At 39.9% G+C, this 15,136-nt stretch overlaps 1 protein-coding gene across 1 annotated transcript in view; it reads right to left on the bottom strand.

Moving 5' to 3' along the window:
* Positions 1 to 11,948, bottom strand: part of Mroh2b (maestro heat like repeat family member 2B) — a 56,694-nt gene extending 44,746 nt beyond the window's left edge. Inside the window, exons 1-10 of the mRNA XM_028767681.1 lie at positions 11,493 to 11,948; positions 10,241 to 10,302; positions 8,250 to 8,360; positions 7,033 to 7,192; positions 6,250 to 6,348; positions 5,669 to 5,823; positions 2,617 to 2,757; positions 2,194 to 2,286; positions 2,026 to 2,095; positions 389 to 502 (exon numbers count right to left, since the gene is read on the bottom strand). Coding sequence (XP_028623514.1) covers positions 389 to 502; positions 2,026 to 2,095; positions 2,194 to 2,286; positions 2,617 to 2,757; positions 5,669 to 5,823; positions 6,250 to 6,348; positions 7,033 to 7,192; positions 8,250 to 8,360; positions 10,241 to 10,302; positions 11,493 to 11,508 — 1,021 coding nt within the window. The 5' untranslated portion in view covers positions 11,509 to 11,948. The remainder of the gene's footprint in view (positions 1 to 388; positions 503 to 2,025; positions 2,096 to 2,193; positions 2,287 to 2,616; positions 2,758 to 5,668; positions 5,824 to 6,249; positions 6,349 to 7,032; positions 7,193 to 8,249; positions 8,361 to 10,240; positions 10,303 to 11,492) is intronic.
* Between the last annotated feature and the right edge of the window lie 3,188 nt (positions 11,949 to 15,136).

Raw genomic sequence — 15,136 nt, 5'->3', positions numbered from 1 at the left:
CAATTGGAATTAAAGATACTAATGAGAAACATGTTGGCTATTGTGAAAATGTGAGTTTTGTAAGTAATGTGTTATAGTGCTTCTCTACATTCTATTCTGTTCTGAATGCAGAGAATTGTATACACCTCACCAAACTGCTGGATCTTCTAATTTTTAAAAATTTAACTCTTCAAATTTCTTTATCTTTCTCAGTGAAATGCATTTGTAAATTTCACAAAAGAAGGAAAATAACTGAAAATGCCTGCTTAGATCGGGGAGGTTACAGAAGACCAAGAAGACAGTTTCCCTGTATGTGACATCACACAGAATGTAGCAGAGGGTGTGGGAACCATGGGTCTCTGCTACTATCTTGCTGATGAACTACTCTGGCTTCATCTTTCATGCTTACCCTCAGCATTGATAGTCGACCTTAACAGAGTTAAGATTCCTGTTCGAACAGTGTCATTGGCACTTCTTATTTGTTCATCAAAAAAATCCAGCAGGTCTGCAGGGTTGGCGTGAGCTGCAGGTTTAGAAATACCAAGCCTTCAAAAAAAAATTCATATTCTCACGTACTAGTTACACATTACATTATTTTAATATGTGCGTGGAACATATGGAGGGACTCATTTCCTTCTTAGGTAGGGTACTTGCGAACGAGGGGGGAGGAATTTCCTCTTGAGCACTGTCAGGGCCACTCTGTGGTTGGTTTTGTGACTTCCAGCCATCTGTAATTCTTCTGTAAGTAGTAATTCAGAACTGGCTGAACAGTTTGTGTCTAACAAACTTAGAACTGAACAGCAGTTCTAAGATACATGCAGGGCTTGGGTAACTCTCCTCCAGCTTGCGTCCAGCTTGTGGATGTTAGGGCTGTCACAAAGACAATCTACAGAATGTTGGTAGAAGGGATACTAATTCAAAGGAACTAGCATCCCTATAAGAAGACAAAGGGCACATGAAAGGGGCGTGGCGAGGTCAGTGAGGATAGAGGCAGAAACTGGACCAATGCCTCACCAGCCCAGAAGCTAGAGGGCTACAGGGCAGAGCAATGAAGTGCCTGGCTCGAGGGAGAGCAGTCTGATTTGGAAGTCATCAGAGCAAAGTGAACTAGTGAGTTAGACTGTCGGGGAGGAAGAATGTGCATCATCAGAGGAGTTGGGAGAGGTCAGGGAGGGCTGGAGAGACTGCTTAGCAGTCAGCAGCACTGATTGCTCATCTAAAGGGGCAGGGCTTGATTCCCAGCACCCACACAATACCTAAAAATCATCTTTCACTCCAGTTATAGGAAACCGAAAGCCCTATTCTGGTTTCCAAAGGCATTGCACGCACATGGTGCACAGACACACTCGCAAACAAAATGCCCGTAAGTTAAAAAAAAAGATTAAAAATACTTAAAAACATAATACATATGCAGTGAAGTAAGAGAGATCTGGAAGAGGTGATCTCTCAGAGGAATCCAATGGCTGTTTTCAAAATGTGCTGATGCAGGGTCTTTGGCATCTCCTTGTAATCTGTGCCAGGTGTTTAAAAGATGATAGAAAGAAGTATGGTAATGCAAAAGTAAAACAAAGAGAGAGAGAGAGAAAGAGAGAGAAAGGGGGAGAGAAGAAAAGGAGAAAGAGGAGTGGTATTTGTTTGTTTGTTTGTTTGTTTAAATTAAAGTTCTTGGGATCAAAGGAATGATCAAGTAAGAAACAAAGAACCAAGCCACGTCTTTGGACTTGACAATATAACAGCATCTGATATACCCAGAGGAAAAGCCATCTTTAGGGTGAGAAATTCATGCTCGTTTCCCAGAAAAGCCTTCTGGTTGGTAGCAGATAATACTCTCTACCTGGAATTGCCATGTCCTGGGTAGCCTGGCACGACTTACCACCCTTCCCACGGCACTCCTCCTGCCCTCCTCTGGGGAAGAAGGGCAGGCAGAGACTGCTGTGAGCTGAAGGAACATTCTGTATATGTGAAAGCAGTTACAGCGACAGCATACTCGTCCCATCTTTATCACTTTGAGCGATCTCTATTAGCACTCTGGGTGCTGGGTCATACCTAGAATGAGGAAACAGCTGGAAGCTTCAAGATTGTTCTCCTTTATTGGCGGCTCTGGAACTTTGCATGTCTGAACAGAAAGGAACAACAATCGGAGTGTAAGCGGAAGTCAAAAGGGGAGAAATCGTGTGGACCGAACAAAGACATCCGACTGCGTGGACTTCCTACCTGGCGCAGCAGACTGCTGAGGATTGATCTTCTCAGGTTCTTGGGAAGGACAGTGTCATAGAGGACGGTGGCAGTAAGGATCTGCTTTAGACTCTAAAACGGAAGCACTCGTGGGTTAGTGGACCGCTGTCAATGAGGCAGATGCACAGGAGATAAAAGGCCAGTGAGCACATTTTATGAGGAGAGCAAACCCAACCGTGCTTCAATTACGAGACTTTTCATAGTGATCTGATGTCACCAGCTCGGATGGACAGTTTTTTGTTCCTCTTTTCAGTTTCATCAATGGTTGTGGTGGTGAGCTCTCTCTGTCTGCCATGTCCCAGCAAGCGGATAAAGGGAGCTACTGGACGGGTGTTTGAACTCCCTAAGGGTTTTGAGACTTGGTGTTCTCAGAAAGGTTTCAAATGGAGCCTCTCCTCTCACCTGTGTGATGTAGAAATCATTCTCCTTGTCTTGGTACTGGATGAGGAGCCAGGATATTTGGTTCAGTGCGAATTCACAAAAGTCTTCCCGATGCAGCAGCAGGCTCACGGTGGGGCCATGGGCCTTAATTATGGCCAAAGTCTATAGAGGCAATGAACAAAGATCATTGGTGACACTGTGCTATGTTTTTTGCATAGCTTTCAGTATATTGGCGCTTCACAGACACAAAAAATCTCCTTTAGGAAAAAACCCGCCTTTACAAACAAAGCCGTTGTGTGTGTGTGTGTGTGTGTGTTTGAAAATGCACGAGCAAAGGCATGTGTATTCACATCTATGTCTATGTGGGTGTTCATTTCAATATTTGTTCTTTAATTGCTTTCAGTGTATGATCTCAGTCCTTCCTCCCTCCGCCATGTTTGTATACATGTACAGATATGTGCATTACTGAGGCTTATATATAGGAGTCAGAGGACAAGTTCAGGTGTCAGTCTTAATCTTCCATCTTGTGAGACAGATTGTTTTTTGTTTGTTTCTGTGTTAGGTTCGGTAGCCTACAGCATCTTCTAATTCTCATGTCTGCCTCCAGCTTCCAGTAGGAGTGCTGAGAATTCAGGCACCTGCCCCGCTACATCTGGCTTTTGTGTGAGTTCTGGAGATCCAAATTAAAGGTCATCAGACTTGTGTGACAAGTGCTTTACCGACATCTGTCATAGCCACTTTCTTTCGTTATATTAATGAATTAAAATTTTTCCTGATATTATAAAATATTTTGGGACTCTATATTTCCTCCAGATTATTAACCTTCCACTAGGAGGGAAGCTTGTAAAGACACGGGATGGGAATTAAAACAATAGTGTATTTTCAGGGGGGAAATGAAACATTCTTTCCAGAAGGGAAGTCTGTTTTTAGTGAATACCTCACCATCTGAGATGGAAACCTTTCACTTTGCAGAGAACGTAATTAAGACACACATTGTTTATATGGAGATGAAACAGTAAGATGTTGTATGAGGAGGTGATACACTGCATCCTTCTGGGAAGCTTATTAATAAGCTCAGGAAATTTAAAAACAAACAAACAACATGTCTTCAGGAAGTTCCTGAAACTGACAAGATTCACTAGGTCCCTCTTTCCCCAGGCATATATAAGCAGTAAGGATAGCTGAGAGACTATGTCAGACAAGCTGAACTGCCTGTAAGTAGCAGAAACTATCTTAGCTGCCTAGAAGAGGCTCAGAACAATTAAGCTATCTGGATATCCTTCAGCTTGGTAGAGCCACCTGAAGGTTGTGTAGCACACTCTTAAGTTTCTCACTTCCTTGAGCTGTTACCCATGTTGGGGTGGACTTTGGTGATGTGGCTGTCTTGAAGCCATTTCTGCTCCTGTACCTAACCCCTTACCTGAATGCCTGTAAGTAAGCCGAATAAAACCTATTGGTTCACCAAGTTGGACTTTGGTGGTGTTTGGATCTATTGTCAGTTCCCTGTCTATGATGAGTAGATGCTTGTTCATGGATTCCCAAGAAGAGTGTCATATAGCACTGAGTGCTATTTTGTCAGTTTCCCCTCATGCTATTTCCTCTACAATATTCTACTTAGTTTTCTTCTTTTCTCAGGGTAAATTTGTTAAGATGTTTTGTTCTGAATTTCCTACGTCCACTTCTTACAACCCCTGCCCCCCAAAGTCCACTGTAACCTAGCTTCCATTTGACATTGGGAAAGAACAACTTCCAGAGCAGAACACAGGACAAAGATAGATCATAAAAATCTGGAGTCTCATTAACTCTTTGTCAAAAATGTAATTTTTTTAAAAAGTAGAAATAGTTTAGTGTATAATTTGATAGCCTACATTCTGAAGCTAATATATGTGGTGGTCTGTAAAGTTTTATTTTACAACAAACCATGTTAAAACTTAGTGGCTCACTACACTGCTATTTTACTTGAGACTGTGTCAGCTGCGATGGTTCTTCTAATGTACCTTACTGTGCACTGCATACTTTCCAATGTTTTTCTTGACTTCTGTAGTAATGGTCGTCTGTACATCTTTACTTGCTATTTTGAAAATTCTCTCTTTTTAGCTTCTGGAATCTCACTCTCATTTTCCTTTCCCCTCAGAAATCTTTATTCTTTATCCTGTCACGAGTTATTCCTTTGTGTTTTCCCAGAACTCAGTTTTTGCCACACTTAGCTCTTCATGCTGTTCTTGGATGACACTATCCAAAATCATTCAGTTATTTAGATTATGATGATATCCAAACCTATGTAACTAGCTTTTGAATTTTGTCTTAATTATGAACCAAAGGTATCCAAGCCTACTAACAAATATGTCATAAGCATTTAAGTCACCATAAAAATTACAGTACTTTTTCACAGCTGACTGAATTCTTTTGATGTTATTTATTTAATTGTGTTACTGGTAGACATCAGAGTTGGGTTTGTTTTTGGATCTGTTGCCTTTTTGTCAAGTTAATGATTCAGTTCAAATGTAGTTGATGACATACGGAACATAAAAGAATTGACAGTCTCTCATTTACTCATTTATTCTCCCCACACATTGAAATACCAGAGTGAGATTTTGGTCTCACTCAAGTTTTGACACTTCTGAATCATCTGAAACAGGATCAGGTGTACTGTTGTTCTTCAAGAAACTTTGAATGGGACAATGGATACACAGTGACTTGAAGTAGATAGAAAAATGGGTAAACTTAATATACCTTCTAAAACATAACTAATGATACCCACGAGAAATTCTACATTTGCTGATTTAACCATGAAATGTTCTTTTAAAAACTGCTTTAATAGCTTAAAGTGTAGGCAAGAAACCAAAGAAGGTCACTACATTTTAAGCCACATATATGCGTATGTGTGTAATATATATATATATATATATGAAGATATGTGTGTATAATATATATATAAATACATATATACATATATATGAAGATATGTGTGTGTGCATGTGTAAGATACACATATGTAAGAAACAACCAAACTAAATCTGGTAATGCCAGCATGGGGGTTTGCAACTTGAGCCTATCTGAAAACCCCACTCACATGCATGGGTGAGGCATATGGGGCCCATCTCTCCATTATGTACCGGAACAGCATGAAGATCTTGTCAGAGAGCCGGTTAGCATCTAATTTGGGATATGGGAAATCCTTCCAGTGGTTGACATACTTGTAAATTGACTTGCTGAATTTTTCAAGGGCTGCATTTAAAAAATACAACCACAGACTGAGACAAACATGAAGATGGAAAGAAACATCAAATCATTCTACAAGAGCGCATAGACAGTTAGCAGAAGTTTCTAGATCATCCTAAAGCCTCATCAAATAAACATAAAAACATGAAAATTGTATAGTCAGTTTTAATTAATAATTAATAGAGCATAAATTAAGATTGTTATTACATACTATTAGTAGGAGATAGTCTGTCCAGAATGGAACACATTCAGCATAGCCAATGTCACATGTCAACTAGATTAAGTTATAGGTGGTATTCTCACACATCGATGGCAGAGATGATTTGATATAAACACTTTTGGAAACTACGTGTGATCTATTTGCACCATGTGAGAAATGTCCTGGAAGCACGTCTATTCTTAAGCAAAAAAGCAAATCGTAGGAAAACCCACCTAAACAGAAGGTTTGCCTCATGCTGTCATCCTCTACCAGCCTGAGCATTGTCTGCATGGTGAGCAGGGTCATCATCATGAAGGGGATGCTCTGAGACACTGCAGTGAAGGGCACAAGAGGGAGACGGCATCACTCACTTTCCATGTGGGTGGTCCTGACTCTTTCTTTCATCCATTAAAAAAGCATGCCAGGACTTACTGGCTTAGACAGGTGAAGAGCAGTAGGAAGATTGTGTCCTTGCTCTTCTTCCTCCAGTTGAAAGCCTGAATATCATTAATCAAGGTACTGTGGGTCTGAAGGAAACCACTAGCTAGGTAGCCACCTATGCCTGCTGAATACTAATAAGCAATTTTGGATCATTACTTCATTAATATCCATATCTTCCATCTAGCTTTGCCCATGTCCCCAAGGAATAGCAAATAAACAGGTGCTCAATAGTATCTGTTCAATAAAATACTATAGAAACAAATGGTGGTCATCTTTTTTCACTTAAGTGTCTTGTTATTGGCAGCCTCATGGAAAATGTGCTTCTGTAAATGTGAAGACAGGAGGGGAAGAGGAGGGTGGAAGAGAGCCAGTTATATTCAGAAGTGCATCCTGAATCAATGGCTGGTCATCAGGCTCATCTATGCTCACAACATCTCCCATGTCTTTCTACCAATGGATTTTACTGCAGCAGAACACAGAGAGACAATCTTGCTTTTGCTTAACTTTCTGGGGCTTTAGACAATTAGTCAGGGGTAGCTATTTCCTAGGGAAGGTGTAGAATGCTCCTTTCATACCATAGCTGGTTGCCAGTTCAGCCAGGGCAAGCACAACAAATTCATTTGGCAGCTCTAGAATCCTAAAGTTACTTTGCACTTCGTACATCACAGAGTTGAAATCATGAGCAGCAAGAGATACCAACACCTCACCAGCCAGCATTCTGATTTCTCTGGGAATCTGAGAAGGGAAATAACAAGAATAATTAGAAGAGTGAGTCTAGGGGAGGGTGGGCAGTAGTGTATGCAATATTCTAAGTTCACCTCAATTTGAAAGAGAGCGAGAAAAAACTGTTTCAAAGTCATAGTTCAGATCTCTTAGGTATGTGTCAGTAACTGAGGATGCTGAGACAATTTTGATACAGTTCTTACAGACTTGGGACCAATCAACCTTTGTTTTCTTCAGAGTTTCACTCATGTAGTTCAGGCAGACCTTGAATTCATAACACCCCTGTCCCTGCTTCCAGAAGATTGGTGTTATAGGCATGGACTACTAATTCTAGCTCATTATTTTCTTGCCATTTAATCAGGTACCTTGATGCAGAGTTTATGTTTTATGTTTAAGAAATACTAATTACTGTGTTTGAGTAAGTAGGTAAAAGGGACTGGACTAGGTGCTGAGAGCTTTAATTTTTCTGTCATTCTGATGAAATTATCTTTAAATTTAGACATATTGGGAGATAGATATTTCTATTTTGGATGATGGTGAGCTAGGTAAATTTAATCAACCTTCCCACCAAGGAAAATGAAGCCACAATAACAACAAAAGTTGTACTCATAAAAGAACAAGAGAGTTTAAGCACAGAGTGTAAACAATTCGTGTATTGATATTTGAAACAATTAGATATTTCAAGATAATGGAGCCAGATACAAAGACAGCAAGTGTTATTCAAGCCAAGAGCACTGGGGTCTAGGGACTCTTTTTGTCAGCAGTTTGCTGAGCTTCACTGTAATTGACTCTCACAAGTACAAAGTTCCTCATCTACAAAGATGGATGAATGATACTTTCTCTAAGTATCTTCCTTCCATTTATCTCATTTTCCTAATCTGTGTAGTGGTAACCAAGAGACTCTGTAAATAGCTCTATGTAAGCTACTACAAAGAACAAATATTCCAGTTATGGTCCTGGCAGCCATGAATGACAGACAGGCTTTTGTGCACCTACATGGTGCATTTGAGGCACTCAAAGTCGCCAATACCAGTCCTAGTGCACATTCTCCACCAAGACTCAAACTTACTTCCTCATCCCTCATGTCCTTAGAAGTGTAATAAATCAACCTTTGGACTATTGCATCATCCAAGATGTCAGTATTCTGAATAAAAGAAGTGAGATGACCATAGATGTCTTCCTGTGAACACAGAAGGGGACAAAAGTATTGAGTTGCAAACATGAAGAACTCAGATAAAGTCTAAATAAAGGGCAGCATGAAACTAAGCAAAATATGTTTGCTGTACAGTTGTGTGGACTTTCTAAGCATAATATGCATATTTAGGAGTTAAGCACTTACATATAGAGCAATACTAATTCTAAGACTTATTTTGTTACATTTATAATACAGTATCTAATTGAACTGGAGGCAGAGTAGTCAGTATCTCGAAGTGTCTGACCATCTTTGTTGTAGAGTTCTCAGGACTGAGACCTTTGCTATGGTACTAAGGAGCATCCTGTATCATCAAGAACAGTACTGCTTGGAACTTGCTATGTAGTCCAGGCTGATCTCAAACTCCTATGGGTCTGCCTATTTCTGCCTCTTGAGTGCTGGGATTAAAGGTATGATCAACCATGCTTATACCCATGTATATTTCTTTTAAAATTGGTATTTTTTATAAAATGGTTTTTGTTTATTGCATGTTTCTGTGTGTATCTATGTACATGTGAGTATAATGATTACAGAGGCCAGAAGATGGAGATAGAATCCTTGGAACTAGGACCTAAGGGAACTAGGGCTATAGGTACTTATGAGCTACTATATATGGATAATGGGAACCAATCCAGGTCCTCTGTGAGAGCAGCATGTGTTCTTAACTGCTGAGCTATTGGTCTAGACCCTTACACTGTCTTCATTGATCAGTTTTACTCAGCATGAAAGCAACTTAGAGGTGGCTGCTAAACTTTCTATTCTTTAGTCTTTATCTAGAAATTCTATCACAGTACTTAAACAGTCCAGGAATCATTTCCAAAGTGTCTCTAAGTGTTTAAAGCATTGCTCTACTGGGAATGTTAAGGTCTTCTATGAGAGTCATAAAATGGTTGTTAATCATACCTAATGTTAGGGCCATCTCTATGGACTTCCTATGCCTCGTCTTGTCATTGAAGGAAATAATTAGAACTCCTGTCAGTGAGGCTTAGTCTTTGGTGTTTTCTTCAAGCTAACAACAGGCAAGCAGGGTTGAACATCACTAAGTCATGAGATTATAGCATAGACACTGCCTTTCACAAGAGGCAATGTTGGACAATTATTGAGGTGACTTTGTTGGCATTAGACGGGCTTCTGCTTGGATATGTTGCAGCTCCCTTTATTTAGGTAAGTCATACAGTGTATTAGTGTTTCACTTTTCTCAGTTGTCAAATGAAAATAGAAATACAAGAGCACAGAGTTGTGAGGAATGAATATTATATAGCACATATTACGTGGGGAGCATGAAGGACTGTATTTCATAGACAAGTGTTCAGTGAAAGGCAGTAACTGTTATTTGGCTGTTGATGCCTGAAAAACCTTCAATTTTCAGAGTAATTTTCAAGTTCTGGGACACGATGATAAATAGGCATGGGAAGTGTTTGCATATTTTCAAAGCAATCCTTATATTGCAAGGAGGAGAATATAACCCACAGGGTTAGAAATCTGGGCATTTCCCTCTTTCCACATCTACCTACATATAGTTGTGAACAAGAGTATTCTTGAGTAACTTCTGTGAGTCTTGAAATGCTAAATACTATTATTTCAGTACTATAATGACTCCTATTACAAATGCAGTTTCTAAAAGATTTAGTGACATGAGAAGCCAGGCAAAAGGGAGGAGGAGGAGGAGGAGGAGGACGAGGAGGAGGAGGAGAAAAAGAAGGAGGAGGAGAAAGAGGAGGAGGAGGAGAAAGAGGAGGAGAAGGAGGAGGAAGAGGAAGAAGAGGAGGAGGAGGAGGAGGAGGAGGAGGCCAAAGCAAAGGAGACCATGTATGGAATGTCTCAATAGCTGGATTATAGAAGGTGAATAAGAAAGAGAACTTGCATACCTTGCTAATGTTGTCTTCCTTACTCAGCATCCCAATAGTGAGGTTAATATCTCCAAACATGTCTAAATTACACGGACAAAGAATTAAAATATGTATCAAACTGCAATCCCTCCTCAGCAACAGTTGTTACAGATACTCACTTCTTGTCTGCCTCCACACTCACTTTTCTATTTTATAGCTAGCTCTTGATGATAGGGATATTTTGTACTTATATTTCCTATCCCTAAGAGACTTGAAACTAACAGGGCCATAGTGATTCTTCAGTGTAAAGGTGCAGATAGGGCATTCTGGATTCTCATGGATAGCTTTGATCAAGCGTGCACCACTCTCTATATCTCCTCTAGTAAGGTCTGACTTTCAGGTTCAATGAGATAAATCCTTCATATCTAATTGAGCATTAGATGAAACAGTGGAAGTGCTCAAGTTTTCTTTCTGCCTCCTTTAATGAGCCTCCGTGTTTTTACCCCATATTTTCTTCTTGTTTATCTGCCTTTCTGTGCTTTCAAGGAACTTCTTCTGGCTATGTTCACGACACTTTGCTTTTTCCTCAATAAAAAATCTAAGTGTTGGTTTCGTATTTTTCTAGAAATATACCTTTTTGATAAAAGACTCTGGAAAGTAATGGAATCCTACAGCTGCCACTACCACTACCATCACCGCCACCACCATCACCATACCAGACCACTATTATCACCACACTACTATCATCACACCACCACCACCACCACCACCAACAACAACAACAATACCACCACCACCACCACCACCACCACCAACAACAACAACAACAAAACCCACAACAACAAAGTTGGAATCAAAAAACTGCAACAAATTCAGGCCAATGGCAGGGAGGAACAGGTAAAGACTTCCCATGAGTCTCTGAGCTAAGGACATACCCTGTTAGTGTAGAACTTTTGGCAAAGCAAAAAGATAGAGCTATTTAAAATTGGAAGAAAACTTTGTCCAAAGATTTTAAAGTATTCAAAATTAAATAAGAGCCAACCTTCCTGGTATACAGCTACCCTTCCCTTCAAGTAGATTGAAGTACACCTTTCTCAGGCTTCCAGTCTGTCACTGGCCCTTCATAACGAACATTATATTTTTATTTATTTTTTCATAAAAATGAATAGAGGGAAATAATCTGACCTCATCAAAAACATTTCAGACTAACGTTGATGTATATAATCATGTGAAACCCCCACATGTCAACATATATCAGAGTTCTCACTCCTCAAGACTCAGACATGCTTACCTCCGTATTCTTCCATTCTGGGAGTTGTCTTGGCTGTTACAGGCTTTATAAGTGGCAGCACCTAAGTATCAGAAGCAGTTCAGCTAAAATGTCAGTGAAGCAAGCTGGCAACTTTCTCACAAAAAATTCCTTAAATGAAAATTCTTCTTTACTTGATTGTCAGGGTGACCTAGGAGCTTCTTGTGATGGGTTTGCTGTTGAGGTGGATGATGCTGGATTCTACCACCATCACATTTTTTTTGCCTCTGAGCTCCTGCTAACCAAGATGGCTGCATCTCACCGACTATTGTCTCTTTGCAGGAGACCCGTATGTCTGAGGAGGAAGAGATTAGAAAGTAAGACTCAAACTATTGTTACAGAAGAAAGCAGGCGCTTTCCCCATTCTTGGGTCTATTGACCACAAGCTTAAGAATGGTGTGTATTGGTGGCCACTTTACTGGCCTGATGTTGGTAAAGGTGGTCTTGATAGTTCCATTTGGTGAGGTCAGTCACACAACAGGGCATGCTCAGTGGACCGGAATGCCTGTCAGGGGCAGTTGCAAGGGATGACCAACTGACACAGCAGCCAAGCCACTCTGGACCCCTCCCTGCCCACCACTCCTCACTGACTTATCAGAACCCTAAGTTCCCCATAGGCTAAAGCTTTTTATATTTATTTCATTTGTTTCCTGTCTATTTGGTTTCAAATGATTTGTTGCAGAGATATCTTGGCTATGATATTTTCATAAGGTAGACCAGAATCTTGTCCAAATGCCCTTTAAGCCTAAGTCTGTCTGATTGCAGTCTCATTCATGGAAGATGATGACTTCTGGGACAATATATAGGGCTGAGTGTTCAGGGAAGATGCTCATTGCAATTTTGATGGTTGCTTCTCAGGCTATTTATTTTTATTAAAAAAGCTTATTTCAGATCAAAGATAAAGTGATTGAAACTAAACCTTTGGTTAATTCTTCTGTGGAGAACTTTAATTGGTATACATTCTTTGTAAATGGTGATAGATTTCATAATAAGGACAATTTTAAGTATATCATGTATTTTTACCATCCCATCCCATGTTCTTTTATTCGATCTTCCTTCTTCCATCTACTGTCTTCCCCCTTCTGCCGTCATTCATATATATATGTATATATATATGTGTGTGTGTGTGTGTGTGTACACACTCTAGGATCTAACATAACTGTCCTCTGAGAGGCTCTATCCAGCAGCTGACTGAAACAGATGACAGGGACTCTTAGGGAAGAGTTAGGGGAAGGATTGAATAACCAGAAGAGGATAGAAACTCCACAGGAAGACCAACAGAGTCAACTAACCTGGACCCTTGGGGATCTCAGTGACTGAGCCACAAACTAAAGAACATATACGAGCTGGAATGAGGCCTCTGGCATATATGTAGCAGATGTGCAACTTGGTTTTTATGTGGGTCCCCCAACAACTGGAGCAGAGGCTATCCCTAAAGGTATAGCCTGACTGTGGTTTCTGTTCCCCAACAGGGCTGCCTTGTCTGGTCTCAGTGGGAGAGGATGTAGCTAATCCTGCAGAGACTTGATGAGTCAGGGTTGGGGGATATCCAGGGGGGAGCATCCTCTCAGAGAAGAAGGGGATGGGGAACAGGCAATGAGGGAGAGGCTCTTAGAGAGGGGGACTGAGAGGAAGGCATCATTTGGGATGTAAATAAATGTATAGAAAAAAAAGTCTAGACTCTACAAATGAAAAGAAACAGATATTTGTCTTCTGAGCCAGGCTTATTTTTCTTAATATTACAGTACCCAGTGTCACTCATTTTCTAGCAGAAACAAAATTAATTTGATTTATAGCTGAATGAAGCTAGATTGCACACACACACACACACACACACACTCACACACACACACACACACACCACATTTCTTTTACTCACTCTCATCTTGGCAGACATCTTAGCTGGTTCCACTCTTTGCTAATGTGAACAGCGCAGCAGAGAACTCGGATATGCTGGCACCTCTGTGGTAGGACATGTAAATGAACAGACACGCAGGAATACCAGAGCTGGCTCATCTGGCAGCCCTAGCTTTAGTTTTGTGAGAAACCTCCAGTCTCTACACTATGAGTGGCTGCAATAACTACACTCTTACCAACAGTGTATAAGAATTTTATCCTTACCAGCATCCCCCCCACATTTTATGCTATTTATTGCTTAAATTGTTTTACTTTCAGTATTTAATTAGACTTTAATTTTGAAATGTGTTCTAGATATCAATCCATATCAGATGGGTTGTTGGCAAGAAGTTTTCTTCCATTCTATATAGCCGGTCTCTTCACTGTATTATTTCCTTTGCTGTGCAGAAATTTCTTAATTCATGTGATTCTGTTTGTCAGCCCTTGGTGTTATCTACTGAGCTGTGGAGTCCTTTTCAGAGCATCCATCCCTTTGTCTATCCAAGAGTTCCCTCTGTGCTCTCTACTAGAACTTCCAGGGTCGCAGGCCATACAGCTCACTGTGAACAGGTCTTGTTAACCATTCAGCTAGGAGACACATTTGTCTGTTTTCCAAGTCAGCATCTCTTCTTCTGAGCATGCCGTCCACAGCAACTTGTCCCAAGATGCACCTGGTGCTCTTATTTAAAATGTAAATTCCAGGGCCTACCTCAGACCTGGTAAATGTGAACAAGGCAGCAGGGATCTCTGTGAGGATGAGTACTGATCCATACTTCAGTAAGGATCATCAATATCTAAGAAACACTTGGCAGGATCCTTGTCTAAATAACACACTAGTAAATAAGCAAAAATTTTACCACGTTTGTGAGGACGCTCATTGTGATTGGAAAGGATAAGAGCTGTTTTTCTCCAGCATTCTTATTCACTCTCACCATTAACAGACTAGTGAGTTTGAGTGTTACTGTGGTGATTAGTGACATCCTGAAATTCAATGCTGTTCTAAAAGCATATACATGGAAGTAATGTTATTTGGACTGAACAAGTTTTTTTTATATATATGTGTGTATACAACACACACACACACATATATTCCCAAATCTATGTGTATTTTTATTCATATATATATATGTGTGTACAGGTTTATATATATTTAGAAATTTGTGCACACATACGCACACACATACATTACAACAGTTAAAGATAAAGAGACCATGACTTTTAGTGAGAGTGTGGGGGTGTGATAACACAAGAGGAGTTGGAGGGAGAAAAGGGAAGGGGTAAATGATATGATGTTATTACAATCCTCGAAAATTTGAAAAAATACATAAAAATTAAAACAAAGATAAGAAATAACATGCATTTGGAATAGTAAAGAACAATGTACAATAACGTTAATCAGGTTAATAATTAGAAATCTAGCTATTTAGGAAATTATCTTTTTCCATGAATGGCAAAAAATGATTTTTCTGCATTTTCATGAATAAAGATTTTGTTGATTTCATAGAAAATTCGGGAGGCTAGGAGATGATTTATTTATATTAACTTTGTCATTTATTCATCAGGGTAATCAAAATAAATTTTCTTGAGTGACATTCTTTCAGATAAATTACATTTAAACAGATTAGGAATCCTCATATTCTCAGAACAGCTAATTTTCTCTAATTTTTCCCTTGGGGAGGAAGGCCTTCTTCTTGCCTATTTTCATCAGTGCCTCTTCTCTTAAGACAAAC

The sequence above is a fragment of the Grammomys surdaster genome, unplaced genomic scaffold (assembly GCF_004785775.1).
Source record: "Grammomys surdaster isolate TR1022 unplaced genomic scaffold, NIH_TR_1.0 174, whole genome shotgun sequence".
In the NCBI taxonomy this organism is placed as follows: domain Eukaryota; kingdom Metazoa; phylum Chordata; class Mammalia; order Rodentia; family Muridae; genus Grammomys; species Grammomys surdaster.
This window is presented reverse-complemented; position numbering and strand designations above follow the sequence as displayed.